The sequence below is a fragment of the Pecten maximus genome, chromosome 2 (assembly GCF_902652985.1).
Source record: "Pecten maximus chromosome 2, xPecMax1.1, whole genome shotgun sequence".
NCBI classification, from domain to species: domain Eukaryota; kingdom Metazoa; phylum Mollusca; class Bivalvia; order Pectinida; family Pectinidae; genus Pecten; species Pecten maximus.
In genome coordinates, this window is record NC_047016.1 from 45,574,855 (window position 1) to 45,595,552 (window position 20,698).

The 20,698-nt window shown below is 36.7% G+C and overlaps 1 protein-coding gene and 1 long non-coding RNA gene across 2 annotated transcripts; both read left to right on the forward strand.

The window, feature by feature from the left end:
• The first annotated feature begins 7,083 nt into the window (after positions 1-7,083).
• On the forward strand, positions 7,084-12,657 carry LOC117322242. Its single transcript, XM_033877043.1, has 3 exons — positions 7,084-7,574; positions 8,635-9,123; positions 11,681-12,657. The coding sequence occupies exons 1-3, from the start codon at positions 7,397-7,399 to the stop codon at positions 12,148-12,150; spliced, it is 1,137 nt and encodes a 378-aa protein (XP_033732934.1). The 5' UTR covers positions 7,084-7,396; the 3' UTR covers positions 12,151-12,657.
• A 1,312-nt stretch (positions 12,658-13,969) lies between these two features.
• Positions 13,970-15,172, forward strand: LOC117341488. Its single transcript, XR_004535645.1, has 2 exons — positions 13,970-14,083; positions 14,811-15,172. It is a non-coding gene; the product is annotated as an uncharacterized LOC117341488 (long non-coding RNA).
• The last annotated feature ends 5,526 nt before the right edge of the window (positions 15,173-20,698 follow it).

Sequence of the window (20,698 nt, forward strand, 5' to 3'; positions counted from 1 at the left end):
TGTCATCATGTTGTTTAATTATATGTATTTTCTTGATCATATAAAACCCATTCCATATGACACCCAGGAGAGCTGTGATTGGTTCAATACACGTCATTAAAGAAAATGGAATGGAGCGAGAATATCTCTATTTTGGAATTCTAATAATCTGTAATAAGTGTATAAAACATGATTTAGAATACCGTATGAGGTTCTATTTTATATGAAATCGTTGACACTCGTCAGGTGGTGCCGCGTCGGCCGAGTGGTTACCCGACACTTTATCACTTTTTTTTTTTCATTTCACCTCTGGGTTGCGAGTTCGAATCCTACGTGAGGCAGTTGCCAGGTACAGACCGTAAGCCGGTGTTTTTTTCTCTGGCACGTCCTTAAATGACCCTGGCTGTTTTTCATTTTATCTTATCAAAGGATGAGTAAAATAGAAGAAAAGAAAATTTTGCGTTGGATAAAACATAATAATGATACATTTTTCGTTTCAAAAAATAAAAAGGTGATTTATTAGATAGAATCCGTTCAAGTTAAATAGGAATTTCAAACATAAAAGTGCAGTGTATGATATACGTAATTAGAGTAGGAGCCCTAAGAGGTTTCTCAGAATTTCAAGAAACTCGTGCAGCCTGTCATTTTCCATGAAAACCACCTTAACATATACATATGTCCTTATTGGGAAATCCTGGGCCATTTTCAGAAATCTTTGACTGAATACTAGTTTCCTCACAAAACTTATGTCCATTCAACCCACCTTATAATGAAGGTAGCGTTCAATCATTTCAGCTAAACTTTCAAGTTGTTTGCAATTATCATAGTGATTGTAATAAGTTTAGGAGGTATACGGAAGCGAAAAATTAAAGTTAACCGTTCTGATGTGACAATTTTGTATACATCTAAATTTTACCTTGGCGCCATCATCAAAGGGACTGATTAGCAGGACCGCTTAACCCCCAGGTATAAGTTTGAACCTTGGGCAACATTTCACCACACTCTATCCTTCAAACATGACAGATTTATTGACCATCCGAGTGCTGATTTACGATAACCAGCAAGGGTGACTTAGTGCATATGTTGCAGAGATTCACCTCAATTTGTCCTCAATATATCTAAAATCCTTAACCTTGACCTTTTATCAATTAAAATTACCTAGCACATCGCATGTATCTTAAACAGCGTTGTCTCTCAGTGATACTTACGGCAAAACTTAACGTGAAAAACGATTTCCTAGTTCTACGTCATACAGTCCGAATAAAATAAAGTATGTTATCGGGATTAAAGTAAGTATTGAAGTAAATGCAGTATATTTTTACGATTAGTTAGAAGCAGTGAGTATAAAAGACGAATTCAAGGCAAAACGACATAGCGACACGTCTTTGCTTAACAGCGGGCACAGAACTGCTATGTCGGAAAAAAGATAAATAAAAAAACCTTCATGTCAAAAATTTGGATCCCGCATATTTTCGCGAAACCTGTAGTAGTTACTCTATGCATCCTGGATTGCCTAAGCTATAAACTTTGCGTTTATACCAAATCTGTACAATTAACCGCAGTATAACTAATAAAACAAAAAGACTTTCCACCTTCAGATGAGATATCGTTATGTGTATATTTTCCTATATTTTATCTTACTTTCCATTTTGATACGATTCAATTTTCTGAAATATTTTCTTATTTTACACTAGAAAATAATAATAGGCATGAAATTTAATTCATTACACTACTCGAATCTCGTGCTGTAGCATGAAATTCAATTCATTACACTACTCGAATCTCGTGCCGTAGCATGAAATTCAATTCATAGCATGAAATTCAATTCATTACACTACTCGAATCTCGTGCCGTAGCATGAAATTCAATTCATTACACTACCCGAATCTCGTGCCGTAGCATGAAATTCGGGGTGTTCTCTGAACGCCAACATTTTTTTTAACAATAGGTAGGTGTTGTTTCAGGAAACAATGGGAGGGTAATTATATACTGCTTCATATAAGCTGTCTTTTTTTTTTTACCTGTACAGTCACTTGAGATTTACCTGTGTTTTACAAATCATACAGTAGAATTGTATTTGTTTTTTTCCCATTTTCTTAGAACACACATGTATGCATTCAACAAAATGAGCAATTAAGTAATATAGAACATATATAGTTTTAAAAAATAGCAACAAATCTATGTAATAACAACATTTGTTCATAAATGTACTTATATATGCCACTTACAGTTCCATCATAGCACTGAATAGTTTTTGTTAACTAATTACTTGAAAAGTTTATTTCACCAATCTCAGCACTAAGAAATCTATACTTATTTATTAATATTGTACACATAAAGTACACATAAAATACATATTAATACGATAAATGAACAATGCATGTTAATATTCAAATGGAAATGATTAAATAAATATAATAAAAAGCCTTACATAGACAAAGTAAGAATATCTGAAATAAAAACTTACATGATATTACATTACATTACAAAATATGCATATAGAAAGTTGAAAATGACTGGACACACATACATGTACATGTACCTCTCAACAAAGGCAATATAGGAATCACCTATGGAAAACCAATCCACGTTATAATGCAAGAACAAACCCCATTCTGATAATGTCTAGCAGAATACTGATTTACATGTTGATATGGACTCTAGATCTCTGTTTTTGGAGCTTGACCGTGATATCTATCTACGGATGAATTTCGTGCTGTAGTATGCAAATTCAATTCATTACACCACTCGAGTCTTGTGCTGTAGGATGAGAATTAAATAATGTAATGAATATAATTCCCTTGCATGTACCAAGATTGTGATATTTTTTTCTTTCTAAACAACTTTCTCCTTCCTTATGTCCGCTTCACTTTTGGCCTTTATTTCACCCCTGTGAGGACGGCTTCGGCTTCTGTCACATGGCCGAGATGTTGCTACTCCTGTCTAGCGCTCTACGAAAGCCGGTTAGTACCACATGAAGTATGTTCATGTCGTAACTACGACATAGATATCGTGTTACTACGACATAGATATCGCGTTACTACGACATACTTGTCTCTTAATTACGACATATATATCGCGTTACTACGACATAGATATCGCGTTACTACGACATACTTGTCTCTTAATTACGACATAGATATCGCGTTACTACGACATAGATATCGCGCGCGTTACTACGACATAGATATCGCGTTACTACGACATACTTGTCTCTTAATTACGACATAGATATCGCGTTACTACGACATAGATATCGCGTTACTACGACATAGATATCGCGTTACTACGACATACTTGTCTCGTAATTACGAATTGGTGAAATCTCTTAAGATGATGTGGTTTTCATAGAACGGTCTTTTTTCGTTGGAGCGGTTGCTGGGGTTACCGATCCCACAAATACATCTCTATTCAATAATGAAATACCAACGTCATTGGAAAAATTGAAAACGAAAAAAAGTCGAAATCCTATTAAGATAAGATTTGTTGCGGAAAGCAGTAGCTTACAGTAAACTCTTTGGCTATCAGTCTAATAATACATTGATAAAATAAACAAGTACCTGAATCTTATCATCAAAAAGGTTTAACGAGAGACTACACAATAGCCAGGTGGAAGTTTAACTCGTGCGTTAAAACATTTTGCATAGGTATTTTTTAACTAAACTTCAAAAAGCCAGAAGAGTATCCAGAATATTGAGAGTAATGACCAATAATAAAAGGGAGGTAGAGGGTGGGTATTGACCAATAATAAAAGGGAGGTAGAGGGTGGGTATTGACCAATAATAAAAGGGAGGTAGAGGGTGGGTATTGACCAATAATAAAAGGGAGGTAGAGGGTGGGTATTGACCAATAATAAAAGGGAGGTAGAGGGTGGGTATTGACCAATAATAAAAGGGAGGTAGAGGGTGGGTATTGACCAATAATAAAAGGGGGGTAGAGGGTGGGTATTGACCAATAATAAAAGGGAGGTAGAGGGTGGGTATTGACCAATAATAAAAGGGAGGTAGAGGGTGGGTATTGACCAATAATAAAAGGGAGGTAGAGGGTGGGTATTGACCAATAATAAAAGGGAGGTAGAGGGTGGGTATTGACCAATAATAAAAGGGAGGTAGAGGGTGGGTATTGACCAATAATAAAAGGGAGGTAGAGGGTGGGTATTGACCAATAATAAAAGGGAGGTAGAGGGTGGGTATTGACCAATAATAAAAGGGGGTAGAGGGTGGGTATTGACCAATAATAAAAGGGAGGTAGAGGGTGGGTATTGACCAATAATAAAAGGGAGGTAGAGGGTGGGTATTGACCAATAATAAAAGGGAGGTAGAGGGTGGGTATTGACCAATAATAAAGGGAGGTAGAGGGTGGGTATTGACCAATAATAAAGGGAGGTAGAGGGTGGGTATTGACCAATAATAAAAGGGGGTAGAGGGTGGGTATTGACCAATAATAAAAGGGAGGTAGAGGGTGGGTATTGACCAATAATAAAAGGGAGGTAGAGGGTGGGTATTGACCAATAATAAAAGGGAGGTAGAGGGTGGGTATTGACCAATAATAAAAGGGAGGTAGAGGGTGGGTATTGACCAATAATAAAAGGGGGTAGAGGGTGGGTATTGACCAATAATAAAAGGGAGGTAGAGGGTGGGTATTGACCAATAATAAAAGGGAGGTAGAGGGTGGGTATTGACCAATAATAAAAGGGAGGTAGAGGGTGGGTATTGACCAATAATAAAAGGGAGGTAGAGGGTGGGTATTGACCAATAATAAAAGGGGGTAGAGGGTGGGTATTGACCAATAATAAAAGGGAGGTAGAGGGTGGGTATTGACCAATAATAAAGATTGAGATAAAGACAGAGGGCGGATGTTTAACAGAGAAATGCATTTACTTCACTAGATCTGATATGCAAAAATTGCTAAAATATAATCAGGCTGTCTGATAAGCATTGACCGATACAGTACGAGGAGGGTCATCGTCTCTTAAATTTAACTGACCAATCAAATGACCCGCCATACCGCATTCTCAGAAAAGGACTACTTGTTAAGGTGCAAGGGATATAACTCTTACTACTATGAATAAGAAAAAAATAACGAAAATTCAGTCGTAAAACCTAATTAATGATCTCGTTTAGAATTTCCGGTGCATAAAATAGATGCATTTTATAATAACCAGCAAATAAAATGAAAAGGCCATATGGAAATTTCGATTTAAATAAAAAGAATAAGAAAAGAAAAAAAAGGAATTAAGGGTTTTTGCATCGAGCTGAATAAAAAAATAGGTGGCCAATCATGCTGATTTTGTAATAATTCTTTCGGTAATATTGTCTCGAGACAAAGCAATATGATTGATAAACAGGAGAGGCATGGCTCACAAGCGTGGACCAAGAATGATGCGAAATGTCAAACTTATGACAGACGAATAGACAGTAGCGGTATATAACTAAAAAATGAGTCGTAATTCAATATAAGTAAGTCGTAATTACGATATAAGTAAGTCGTAATAACGAGATAAGTAAGTCGTAATTACGAGATAAGTAAGTCGTAATAACGAGATAAGTAAGTCGTAATTACGAGATAAGTCGTAATTACGATATAAGTAAGTCGTAATTGCGAGATAAGTCGTAATAACGAGATAAAAAAAAATCGTAATAACGAGATAAGTAAGTCGTAATTACGAGATAATTAAGTCGTAATTACGAGATAACAAAGTCGTAACTACGAGATAAGTCGTAATTACGAGATAATTAAGTCGTAATTACGAGAACGTTATAGCTCAACATCTATTTATTTTTTATGTGATACAAGATGTGTTCGTTCTAGTCAATATCGCAGTCGACGCCGCAATTTCTTGTCGCTTAGCACGCGTGCCCTCCTCGATAATCTAAATTCCTTTGCATTTCCATAACAAGAAGAGTATTTACCAATTATAAAATATCGAGGATAGAATAAACCAGATTATGTTTTAATGTGTTTTCTTTCTTTTTCAGTGCAACTATCTAGAAGGACACATTTTTATTTATATGTCCGTCAAAGTTTAACCGTTCCTGCTTGAATATCTGACTGAAAAAAAACACAAAAAAACACAAAAAAAAAAAAATCACAACAACAACAACAAAAAATGCATGTATACATAGAAAATGTAGTACTGTCTGATAAGCATTGACCGATACAGTACGAGGAAGGTCATCGTCCATTAAATTTTACTGACCAATTGTCAAATGACCCGTCATTGTTGGTGATCCGAAGATATAGATTTGAATTTCCTGTCGTAGTTGTACCGAGAGAAATATATATAATGTAAAAAATATGTACTATTCGTATCCATGTATGTAAATACATTGCGATCCAGGTATTCATATCATCTTATAAACGACTTCCACAATGATCATGTCAGGGTATCGGGCCGATCATCACTGCGCCATTGAAACGTTCTCTTTTAAGAGCTGCGTGTATTTCTGGCTAGGCGATTGGGTGCCGTAGATCGTGAGTTCGAGGCCCGGTCAGGGCACGAGTCAAAAAGTTGTCTTCCTTCGTCATTTGTGTTGCTAAGTTATATATCTATTTATTAGCACAATGTATCATATACACTATGTGTTGGTGATCCGAATATATAGATTTGAATTTCCTGTCGTAGTTGTACCGAGAGAAATACATATAATGTAGTACTGGTATACATGCACCGTACTGAATATTTATAATTTCATTAAGGTAGGAATTTAATCTAGCTAAACATACTCACAAAAACAAAACAGCACAAGCATACGTGTATTCCTGTAAGAGTGTATTACAGATACCAAATCAAATAAAAATCATACACATTATATATATTATACATTTATATAACATAGTTACACAAATGACGAAGGAAGACAACTTTTTGACTCGTGCCATATACATCATTATTATATAATACAGCATGATCTTCGCGATATTAGTAAACTGTAGTTGTCATTTTTCGCGGCTATTCTTCGGCGTAAGCCTATAATCTATTGTATCTGATTTTTTAGAGAGCATTGCATCAGAACCTGTCAATAAAGAGTAATTGTGACTGATTGAAAACAAAACTATTACATGTTTGACAATGTTACCATCATGGAATTTATTAGTGTGATGTTAGTATTATCTTATTTCTTGATGTTAATCAGATTTCTATATTCATTCAGCGAATACGTTGTCAGCTATGTATCCTATTTAATGTAACCATTATTTAGTTTGGAAAATACGTCATACTGAACGTTTGTGACATTTTTGAACAGAAACAAAACTAGTTTGCGCTAAAGTTAGTTTAACTTTTATTCTCCCAGCTTCCTCAAATGTCAATAGATGGCAGTTCAACCGGTGTTTAAAATCTACCCCTTCGGGTACCCCATTCAAACCAGTTGTGGTGTCCTGTCTGTTGTCGTAAAACACGGCACATGACTTAGACATGGCAAATGTATTGTTTCTGAAGAGAAAGTTGATCGCCAGAGTGAGATGGCCGCCCTGTATAATTCTGATTGTCTGTTTAGTAGTGACTGGGTACGTTTATGTCGGAAACGCTATTCTGTACGAGGAACCCATCCGAGGAGATTTACGGGACCCGAATAAATTCTTTACACGTGAGGGTAGGTACATGTATACACATACGCACGCATATTATATACGGACGGCAGGCGTAATATCGTCATGTTACGGGTTTTTTTTAGGAATATTGTATCAAAGATATCTAATCTGTCAAAACACATAAAATAAATTGGTTGTTTTTTTGGATTATATCTTAAATGAAGGGTGCGATTAGGGTCAATTTGTGGTTTCAAGTGATAGATCATAAGAATAATTAATTTGAACATATAATTTACCCTACAATTTTTATGAAAGTCTAGGGGTGTATTTGGACCTTCTCTAGTTTTACACCGCATTTTTTGTGGGGGTGAGGGCTAGATTAAATTTCGGTAAAAATGCCCCCCCCCCCCCCCCCCCCCCCCAAAAAAAAAGAAAGGAAGGAAGAGTCAGAAAATGTAAGGTCCAATTACCCAGAGACTGAAGTCATTTATGATGAGTAAATAAGATATTCAGGGTGCGCTAAGGGCAATAACTCTCGCTGAATTAATTTTGGTACAAATGTGTATACACTGTATACGCTTCTTGGAACAATATGATCAAGAATTAACGAACCACTGAAATTATTGACAAACATTTATTAACAAATATTGTTTGGCCTACGTGAACTTTTTTTTCGAATATTTTTTAGAAACTGTTGATTTATTTTTTTAGCTATTTTTATCACATAACATTATCGATATGAAGATGTATTCAGACATATTGCACAGAAGGACAATAACTTTCCCATATTAAACATAACATAGTCGGCCTGTAAAAGGTAGCACAAATTAAAAGGCACGGTCCCTATACAAGGGTTAGAAATGCTTGCCAAGTCCCTATGGCTTCGTGAAATACTAAAAACAGTATAGGAATGTAAGTTTCAAAACGCGTATTGCCAAGCATTGATGTGTGTTACCAGACGTGTTACTCGATGACACTGTAGTCGATTTCAATCCTCGTGTCGTCCAGTTGTGAAATTAATATCTGGATAGCTGCTTTGAAATTGACACTTAACGGCACATATTTCATTCTACGCCCAGGTAACAATACACAACATTCTTAAAACCTTTGTTTTTATTTCAGAGAAACAGTTTAATCCTGAAGACTACGCCAGCTGTCCGCCATCTATTGATATTTACGATGAAAATGATGTTTCCCACCACAAACTCCAGATCCGTTGCGGCGCGGGCAAGGCAGAATTATTCCGCGACCTCACCCACGATGCCAATGTTCTTTCCATAAACTCCGGCGACCCGTGTCTGTATAACGCCCTTAGGGATTTCTGTCCTTCGGACGGTTACAGGGTACCAAATATAGCTCATTATATCTGGTTTAATATCCCAACAATGTCCTTCTTCCATTTCTTGAGTGTTATGAGTGTGCATTTGTTCCAAGAACCATGTGTTGTCCTTGTCCACGGCCACCTCCCCGGGGGTCCGTATTGGAGATACCTGGCCCGTACCGTCTCAAACATCATCCACGTGGCGACGGATCCCCCGGGGACCTTTGGAGGAAAACCGCTAATCTCCATGGAACACAAGTCGGACCTGGTCAGATTGATTGTCCTAAAAGGTATTACGATGTCACTGGTGTTTACATATACGGGTAGATCCGAGGATTTTATGGTATTTGGGTGATAGGAAAAGCCATTTACTAACGATAAACGGTAGATATTTGAGAAAAGGAAGCACATTTTCCTAATATCAAGCTTTGAGTTAACGCCATCCGCTTGTGTTTCTCAAAATTGTATAAAGTGATTGGCCCAGAACTATCATATTTGTATTACTTATTTCTTATCAGGTCTTATTGTCCTCAATTAAAAATGGTGTGTACAAAGATTAGTCCGAAGGGGTCCAAACATCCCAGCGGAGGAATTATCCAATACAAAGGATTTAGCTAACTAAATGCAGTTTTATATAGAACTGTTTTGGTGTGTAGTTGTATAATGATAATTGATTGTTTTATTCGCTGTTTATTTTTCATGGGTATGATCATTTAACTTGGGGAAATTAAGTCACATAATCATAAAAAAATGGCGTGGCCGAAATTGGAAAATCTATATTAAGTCAATCAAAGCAAAGTGAACACGAACAAAGGGACACAACTCCTACTAGTATATATTTCCATGGGATTGATAATCGTGTTGCCCGCTCGCGATCGTGTCCTCTCCGATTTGGTGGAGTAGGAAAAGTGTTGAAAGATATGAACGTATTTAGGAATAATATTTTTTCCACTGTTATTCTACCAATTTTTTGTTCAATGTCTCTTAATTTCTCGAGTAGTTAAGTCTTTCTATATCGTCCAAATTAAATAAAAAAGATTCCTAAAAGTTCTTTGTAGACCACGATCAGTTTAGATATTCACAAATTCTCTCTCTCCTTAAAAAGTGTTTGCTGCCAAACCAATATACACTGGATTTTCACACAAGATGTCTAATCTTTCTTCGGTTGAGGCATGGGTTCACCTAAATGAGGCGGTGTGTCTGTACAGGTCACTCTGACCTACATAAGCTACATTGTGACCTTTGACCTACATTAAAGAAAAAAAGTTGTGCGGACTCCATCTCCTACATACTACATACATGGGTTCATCTAAATGAGGCAGTGTGTCGCGTAATGAAAGTAGGTCACTCGAACCCACATTTCAAAACTACTGTGATAGAACCCATGCGAACGAGAAAAAAATCCTTTAAAATTTGCATAATATCTTATATCTGTCTGGTATTTTACCAAATAACCTATCCTTAATAAACCCAGTTTTTGTATTACTAACAATGTGTAGAAATAATGGCTTAATCCTATTGACAAAACAAAATATTTGTTTTCGAATAAATGAATACTCAAAATACATTTTCAAGAAGCGCGTCCACAGGGGCATTTAATCAGGGGCATGTACTCAGGGGCATGTAACAATGTTTCTGGGGATGGTGGCTTGACACATGAACTACATTATATATCATTATGTCTACAAGCACGTGTTTAAATTTGCCAGATAAGTTACGATGATCAAGATGTACAGGATATGAATTTACATGTACCTCTAGGCGTCATTTTGGATACAGGCGCATTGGTAGAGTGTGAAAAGCAGTTTGTTGCACTGTTTCAGAGTTGTCTTGAACCATTGAGTGTATCTGCCCACACAACGTTGTCTGGTAATCTGATCACGTGGCCGGAAGTGCCGACGAGGTTATGCCATGGCCCGTCCTCCGTCGTTCGTAGTCCGTCTGTCAATATTTGCTTCAAATTGCTTTTAGTCGAAAAGTGCTGGATGGATTTGAACCAAATTTGCATATATGCTGGGGGAAGGGTGCAGATTTGCATAAGTGGTGGCCTTTACCTCCCTGGGGCCTGAGGGGCGGCGCCCAATAGGGGAAATAGAGGTGATGTCATTGAATCGCTATTTATCAAAAACTGAGTGGATTTAAACCAAATTTGGCCAGAAAGATCCTGAAGCATCCTACGATGAAGGGGAACCTATTTTGTTTAAATGGCTGGTCTGACTCCCATGACCTAAGGGATGGGTCCCAAAAGCAGAAATATAGCAAATTCTTTGCAATCTTCTGTAGAAATGTCGAGTGTTTTGCCATACTCGCACCGATATCCAGGTTAGCGATACAGGCCTCCTAAGCCTCTTGTTAAAAAGTATTGTGTTACACTTCTTAGTTTTATAGTAGAGGTGTTTTCCTGATTGTGTATACTATTTCCTTATTTACTTTGAGATGTGAACCTGGAATATTTTGGTTTGTTTTGCAGTTAATCTAAGATGTAATATTTCTTCTATTCAACAAGCACATACAAATTAAAATGTTTTGTTTTATGATACTCTGTGAATTCAGCTATAAAGCTGCTATTGTTGCGCCTACAGTATCGAGACATTGATCTTTGTATTGTATTGAGGGGGAAGTTGAGGTCAAAATGGCTTTCAGAGAAAAACGTCATACTCTCAGTTAAGGTGGCTTTCAGAGAAAATCATCATACTCTCAGTTAAGGGTTTCTTTAGGCCCAGAAATAGTGGGGCTTTGTACAAATTCTGAGCATTGTGGTAAGACCGGTCCATACAGAAAACCATTGGCAACGCTATCATACATTTTACAACATAATGAATATTATATTAACGCTTCTCATTTCAGAATTTGGCGGGATGTATTTTGATATTGACAGCGTCCTGTTCCGTAACCTCAACTCCCTAAGGAACCATTCTGTTACCATGAGTCTCGAGTACTGGTCCAACCTCTCAAACGGACTGATTCTAGCCGAGCCAGACGCCATGTTTACTCGACAATGGCTGTCCCGTTACCATGACTACACGTTTGACCCAGTACAGTATTGGGAGTTCTCTCTCTTTGTCCCCACTAAGTTAGCGAGGCAGCACCCGGAATGGATTCACGTGGAGTACATGACATTCTGCTCGCCAGATGGCGAACACCGGAACCAGATTTTTGAGGGAAACTATGAATGGGGCAAAAACTTCGCCATGCATCTCTATATACGATTTTATACAAAAATACACAACTGTGCTGACATCAGAACCCTGAACACAACTATTGGTGCCGTGGCCAGATACGTGTTGTATGGCTCCAGGAAGTTGTGTCTAGAATAACGTACGTCAGAAAAATAAAACTTGTATAATCAAACGTCTTAAAAGTGTTTATGCAAGCAAAAATGTTTTGATTAAAATTATGTTAGCGGGTTTTAAAACTCATATTTCTGGTGTGTCAAGAGACGCACAATATTGAAAATATAGTCCAGCATGGCGTCAATCAAGCTTGGAATACAGGTTAAGAAGAATGTTTGACGGGATAATTCAAGAGTACTAATCAGCCAAACTTATAAAACTGATGTATCTAGTGATGCTTAAAACAGGACATGCTACAGGACATGCTACAGGACATGCTACAAGACATGCTACAGGACATGCTACAGGACATGCTACAAGACATGCTACAGGACATGCTACAGGACTGGGTACCCCTGATTATGTTATTGAACGTATCTCTTTTCCAGTACGATATCTTGTGATATAAGTCGAGTTACCCGAAATCCGGAAAGATGTCAAACTTATTTGATCTAAGGCCAGATCATATTCTATCTTCAGATTTCGTTATGCATGCAGTAAATGCATATGTAGTACTTATTAAATACACTGTTTTATGTTTCATCTCTGACTCTCTCTTCATTCAGTACCAATATCCGGTGTCGATCCAATACGATACATATGTAGTTCAGGTGGAGAACCCATACGTCGGAAAACTGATAATTAGCAAATGGAGAACCGTATGTAACTACTGTCCATTTCAAACCTATCACATAGGCCTATGCTGTCCTTATTCCCCCTGTATGGGATATTATTTTAAACGATAGCGTATAAATACCGACAACTTGCCATGATTATCGCTGTGATTGCGGTATAAGACAGCAAGTGTTAATGTTAACACTCGTGTTTCTCAAGTTCTCAAGAAAATTATTAATACCTAGGGACTAAGAATAACATATGGATCACATAATATGATAGGCTTGAAAAGGACAATAGCAATATACGGTGTAAATACATCGCTACTGCAAACTCTTTGCAAAACCTACATACAAGTGTTTTTCCTGATACACATCCCGAATACCAATTTCCGGTGTACGGGTAAGAACTCTAGTTTAGATTTTGTCTCGTTCGAGTTGTGAAAGCCAAACTTTGGTGTTACTTTCTTTAAACTTGTTATGCTGACAAAGCGGGACAGGCAAGACATTCAATTACGCGGTAATCCTTTTTACAGATACTTTAAAGTACCGGTCACGATTCCTGTTATGTTGATTAAAACGTTTCTGCAACGTTACTGGGAATAATATCGGTCCGTGTAACACTTATCAATTCAAAATTCTAAAATGTTTTAAAATTTTAGATTTTCAGATTTTTGACCAAGAACCTAAAATATCAAATTTCAAAACAAAAATGAGTTTTTAATTTTTTAGGTTTTCAACAAAAATTCTAAATTTTCAACTCTCAAAATTGTTTTGAGTTTTTGATATTTAAGTTTTTAATCAAAATTCTAAAACGAATTTTGATATTTTGAAACTTTGAACGGCAAAGGTCTAAAAATCCAAAAATCCAAAAATCCAAAAACCCAAAAACTCAAAATCGCGAAACGATTTTGGATATTTGATATTTTACGTTTTTGGTCAAAAACCTAAAAATCTAAAATTCTAAAACATTTTAGAATTTTGAATTGTTAAGTGTTACACGAACCAATATCATCTAGCGTTCTCAAAGGACACGCAGCCTATAATTACCGTTACATGAATATAGAAGAGAAACCATCTTTTACAGGAAAAGGCATGTATATCGGTAGACAGAGTTATATCTGAAGGCTGTTTCGTCACAGGTCAAGTTATATTTATATACATGGCCTTATATGCCGGCCTAGTTGACCCGCGGGGTATGTGGTGGTCAGTCAGGTGTTGGGTCACTCAGCTGTTACAGGCTATTTGTGAAGCATTCGAACTTCCGACTTCACACCTGTCCAGTATATGCAGGAAGGCTATCGGTAAGCTTGCTTTTATATTTATAAATACATTTTTTCTACCTATGTTTGAATTCTCAGTCGCCTAGGCCCTTAGCATCACTGACGAATCCTAGAAGGATGAAACTAATGCATAATGCAGTTTAATTCGTTTTTGGCTTTACTGCTTCCAGCTCTCAGGTTATATCGAAAAGTTAAAATGTCTTGTGCTTCTGTAGTACAGTTCGAAATGAGGAGTACAATATTACAATTCATAACTACCTAAATGTTATCAGCAAAATTAGAATGGAATGTGTTTGTTGTATTGTCATATTGGCATTGAACAATAAACAACATGTGATTAATTGTTCTATTGACGCACGTGTAATTGGTAGCGATAGCTATGCATGACCTTGGCGGGGTATCATGTTGTGAGCATTTAATAGCGAGCACGATTTCTTTCAAAAGGCAGTTAGGAAAAAATCGAATTCACAAATGCACGCCCTCAGTAACCTTAATAGTAGAAAGCTATGCCTGATGATTACAATTTTTCTTCGTCAGTATCAATTTATGGTCTATCAATTTTAAAGGTTTCAAGAAAAAAGAACGCATTGCCATATTCTGTAACCAAAGCGGACACACTTTAAATATTTCAATAATATCAGACCAACATACGTTTTATTTACATTGTGACATTCACAAACATATCTTTACGGGCACGAGAGTGATCAGTAACGGATGTAGATATAATAATTACATACATATCTTACAGGACGATAAACCGAAATGAAGGTACTACATTGTGTCATCGCCCTGTCCTTACTTCTCATGTGTCACGTGGGAATGTCACGTGGCCAGGAAACTGAAACGGAAGAGCCGAGTTTATTCCTTAGAACATCCGCCATTGTGTTCTTCTATATCGTTGATATCCTCATCGATCTCTGGGCAGAAGAAAAAAAGCCTGCACGCTGACGTCACGATTTGGAGCGATGACGAATCGTCGAGTCCGGACAAAAATGTTGGGTTAATGTTACAATGGAAATCGTAAAACGGAAGAATGAAGTAGAACATTGAAATACACAAATACTTGTTATTAAGTGATATGCATAATAAAAATATATCTGTGCTTGAAAATTGTTGGGCATTTTTGCAATGATCGCAAACCTACTATTTACCACGTTCGGAAACTACACATACAGTATAAATCAGAATGCAAGGAATATACTCTTCATCCATCTAGTTGCTAGTTGCTTCCTCTGTTTTCTGTGTTCTCTCGATCGGAAAACAACATGGCCGACAGGCAGCCATCTTGGATTTTCACAATTGAAGATTGTTATCGCTTTTTCTGAGAAAGTACTGAAGGGATCTTTCTCATATATCATATGTAAGTTTTCCTTGGTCCCTAAATGTACTGTAATATGTTCAGTAGAAGTTTATATAATTATATATAGAACCTGTAAATAATCATATCTACATGTGCACATGTTAGCTAATTTGCCAATAATTAGATAGACCTCGGTTCTCTAAACAACTTGGATGTTAGCTATACAATGTTCATGTAATACTGGTTGTATCTAATTATCTTTGTGTAGTTATAATTAATGTGGTGTTTACATGTAGACTTCAGGTCACGAACCCCATAACCATATTAAGTTAGGGGAAATCTATCTGTCCGGCCGATGCACATCATGATCATTATAAAAGAGAAGCCTTCCATTCATACTATTGTCATTCCTACCCGTCTGCGAATGGACACTACCTATACATACCTGCATCATTAAACAGAGGAACCTCAACTCTACGACTTCATCATTATTCAACTCTACAACTACATCTACAATCTATACCACAAAACACATAAGAAGTTATTATATTTTATTTGTGCATATTGCATTTTGAAACTGATCAAAAAACAACATGGCCGACAGGCGTCCATTTTGGATTTTGATAATTGAAGTTTGTTATTGCTATATCTCAGAAAGAACGTGAGGGATCTTTCTCAAATTTCGTATGTAAGTTTCCCTAGGTCCCTTGTTATGCATATTGCATTTTGGGACCGATCGAAAAACAACATGGCCGACAGCGCGCTATCTTGGATTTTGACAATTGAAGTTTGTTATCGCTATTTCTCAGAAAGTACAAAAGAGCTCTTTTTTCAAATTTCATATGTACAATTGTACGTTTCCTTTGGTAACTAGTTTTCATACCGCATTTTGACACCGATCGGAACACAGCATGGCCGACAGGCAACCATCTTGGATTTTAACATTTGAAGATTGTTATCGCTATTTCTTTGAAAGTCCTAAAGGGATCTTTCTCACATATGATATGTAAGTTCCCCTTGGTCCCTAGTTGTGCATATTACATTTTGGGACCGATCAGAAAATAACATGGCTGACAGGCGACCATCTTGGATTTTGACAATAGCAAGTTGCCCCTGCTATATCGTGTAATATAAAGTAATTAGTTTTAAAGAAGAGTGAAAAAAGGGGGGGAAAAGGGGGAAAAAAGGGGGGAAAAAGAAAAATATCAGTCTTTCATTTGACTGTTATGGATCATTCAATGGTGGGCGCCAAGATTCCTCTGGGATTTTTATCTGTATATTTTGGATTTACCATAGGACCTAAAAACATAATATTAACTTTTGGAATTGGTTTTAATTCCACATATATATCTCTACTGTTCGTGTACAAAATGTATTTATTTCGAAATGAGGTTTTGTACCCTAATTTTGTTTCTTAAAATTTAGAGTAAGCATTTGCAAAGGCTACCGCCTATGAGATAAATCAATACTGGTATCTGTTTGATAAAAAATATTATAAGGAAAGTGGTTTTTTTTTCAAACAAACATTGATTGAAAAGTGTGTTTAAGAGTATCGAAAAGACTGACTGAAAATCTTAAAAAAGAAAACGGACCGAAAGCTCGAAAACACACTTTTCAATATTGTTGTTTGTAAAATTAAAGATAACAGTAAATAAATAAGTAAAACTATCAGGTCATTTATTGAGTTTTAAATTTGATTTTTTATTTATTTAGTTATTTTTTTTTTTTTTAAATACATGTATACTCTGCTATAAATAATGAGGAATTATACCTGGTACAGTAAAAGGTAAACATGTAAATTTTGTATATAGAAGTTACAGAGAATCCGTCAAGGTGTGGGTATATCGCTGCATTATCTTGTGCCTTCAGTTAAAATGTTATTCTATAACATTAAAGTCAAAATGATTCGCCCTCGCTATATCTCCCATGTAGACACGTATATGTATGGAGTGTGAACTCCTAGGCCTTTCTGTGATTTCGGAAATAACATGGTAGTGATCTCTGAGCTATGATAAATCACCCGTTACTCTACGTAATAGGGCATACGTATTCCAGGTGAGATTTTCTTCACACCTGGCTGATATAAGTCATGACTAGAGCCCCAAGGAAGGTGAATCGACCATCCTGGGTGCTGTTATAGTTTATTTATTATTTATTTGATTCAATTCAACAAGCGCAAAGGTCCAATTACAGAATTGATAACAATGAAACCAAAAGTATGACATTTAGTACAAAAACATGGAATTATTTATAACATACTACCTTTATGTGAGACTTAAAACAAGACAAAGTACACTCCAATATACAGTCGAGTGCAATGGCATTTTAGTTAAAGGTTCTAATTACACGATTAAAAATACTGAATTTTCAAACATGTATCCTACTATGATGACAATTAAAATGCAAAAAGACAGAAAAACGTAAACATTTTCAGAATAGAATGACTGTGAAAATCAAAATTTGTTTTAAAGCATAAACATGTTGTATCCAACATAATTCTCTTGTGTTTGTTTTCATTGACATTATCAAAAATCTGCATCAGAATTATTTTGATTGATCCCACCTCTTATAGGAGATCGGAAGTGATACTGTGATGCCGTCGTCCGTCCGTCCGTCATTCGTCCGTCATTCCGTCCATCATTCCGTCTGTACACAACACCATGTCCAGACAATAACTCAAGTTCAAGTGGATTATTTAATCCCATGGGGACCAACCAAACTCAAACTTCGCACTATACGTCCTTGTTAAGAGTACTTGCTTGAGATTTTGTTTTCGGGTCCAAAGGTCACAGGTCAAGGTCATTGTAATATAACTAGAGTCGTGGTTTCTGGACAATAATTCAGGTGGATCGATCAGTGCTGAAATTGCTTGCTTGGGATTTCTATTTGTGTCAAATGGTCAAAAGCCAACGTCATTGTGAACTATAAATACAAATTTGCTTTCAGGATAACAACCCATTTAGTTTAATTGGACCGAATGAACCAACCAGACTGAAACTTCACATACTGCTTTCTTATAAGGACTGCTTGTTTGGGATTTCTATCGGGGTAAAAATGACAATAAACCAAATCTTTTTTAAATGTCGCAATAGAAACAATACATGTATATATTTTTGGTAATATTCATAAAATTGCATGTTTTTGTAAACTATTACACATATAAATGCGATACACTTTATCCTGCCCTCATCAACCGAAACAACACGCAGATGCTTCACTTACAACGCGCCTATAACAATGGGAAGTGTCAGCATTAAAACAAAACACAATACCATTTCATGTATAACTACATCTTATCACGAAGTGTATATGCCAGTATACAACACTTCGACAGAATATTCTATTTTACGTCTTATCATCAATACACATACCGCAAGGAAGACATCGTGACACACATACAATATGTACTGAAAGGGGAAAAAAAGCCATTTGAAATTGTCCGATTTACTACAAAATGTAATAATATAATGATGTAATAATGTAATGATGTAATTGAAAGATATATATGTATAGTATACCCTTATCAAATTTCAGGTTGATCAAAGTGTACTATTCTCAAAATGTATAGCACAGAAAGGATATCATAATTGAATAATTTTGCCTAGGCAATATTTAATTTTTGCCGAGGCAAAAATATTTAATTATGATATCCTTCCCGTGCCATAAAAAATGAACATCTTCATTGGTATACGGTTCCATTTCTCATCCAGCGCCAACGTTAACTAAGCGACGTTGATGGAGGGTTCGGCCAACGACTTATCCTGTCAAACTCGTCCCATAAATGTTCTATCGGGGATAGGTCAGATCAACCTGAAATTCGAAATTTGGTTTGGTTTGTTTTTGTTTAACGTCCTATTAACAGCCAGGGTCATTTAAGGACGTGCCAGGTTTTGGAGGTGGAGAAAAGTCGGAGTACCAGGAGAAAAACAACCGGCCTACAGTCAGTGCCTGGCAACTGCCCCACGTAGGTTTCGAACTCGCAACCCAGAGATGGAGGGCTAGTGATAAAGTGTCGGGACACCTTAACCACTCGGCATTCGACAAGGGTACATACTGACGTACATGGATGAAGCTTTCCCAGACGACAGAGCGGTTCTCAATCTTTCAAGTACACCATTATTAAATTCTCTAACATTGTTTTATTTCCTGTAAACTGGGCAATTGTTATTTGCGTTCGTCTTTCCTTTTTTCTCCTTTCTGTACATATTAACGGAAGTCGATGTATCGGAGCAACACGAATGCCCCAGCCGGTAACCAAAGGATATTGGAAACAAGTCATGTGTATCGTTTGTAGTACATCTAAACTCACACACCACTTCCGGTATCGAAGAGTTACGGCGTTGATATAGTATGATGGGATAACGTTTTTGACGCCTGGTTACGAAACGTGTTGAGTATATGTACATATGTATGTATCTATATCAGAGGTTCCTACGGCTTTTACACCTCTGTAAACGCCCCGCGGACTGTCACAGTTGACCTCAAGGTCATACGGACCTCAAGGACATACGGACCTCAAGGTCATACGGACCTCAAGGTCATACGGACCTCAAGGTCATACGGACCTCAAGGACATACGGACCTCAAGGTCATACGGACCTCAAGGACATACGGACCTCAAGGTCATACGTATTTCCATCGTATCACCATATCGGCACCCGTGTAGAATTGTTAGCAGGGATGCGGTTATTTTGCTTTTAACATTTAAAGATGTCATATAATGTCTGAGATGGTGATATGGCGAGCTGTTTCTCAGGCAACTGTTAACGGATGAATAAATAGTATTCCTACTGAAATCAATTCAATTTTATTCTATAAGTTTGATTGGATCTTATTGGATAATAGCGATGACATCAACAATATTCAACACAAACAAATGTATCATGCTGACCTGTTGTGATTTAAAATTTTATAAACACCACACCGTTAAAAACACGTGGACATTTATAAACACCACACCGTTAAAACGCGTGGATATTTATAAACACCACACAGTTAAAACACGTGGATATTTATAAACACCACACCGTTAAAACCACTCTGATATTTATAAACACCACACCGTTAAAACCATTCCGATATTTATAAACACCACACCGTTAAAACCACTCCGATATTTATAAACATCACACCGTTAAAAAACGTGGATATTTATAAACACCTCACCGTTAAAACCACTCCGATATTTATAAACACCTCACCGTTAAAACCACTCCGATATTTATAAACACCTCACCGTTAAAACACGTGGATATTTATAAACACCACACCGTTAAAACACGTGGACATTTATAAACACCACACCGTTAAAAACACATGGACATTTATAAACACCA

Bases quoted from the DNA above. Each gene is read 5' to 3' on its own strand.
- LOC117322242 (XM_033877043.1), top strand. From the start codon at position 7,397: ATGGCAAATGTATTGTTTCTGAAGAGAAAGTTGATCGCCAGAGTGAGA. The intron at 7,575-8,634 runs GTAGGTACATGT...TTTTTATTTCAG, and splicing joins TAAATTCTTTACACGTGAGG to AGAAACAGTTTAATCCTGAA. The intron at 9,124-11,680 runs GTATTACGATGT...TTCTCATTTCAG, and splicing joins CAGATTGATTGTCCTAAAAG to AATTTGGCGGGATGTATTTT.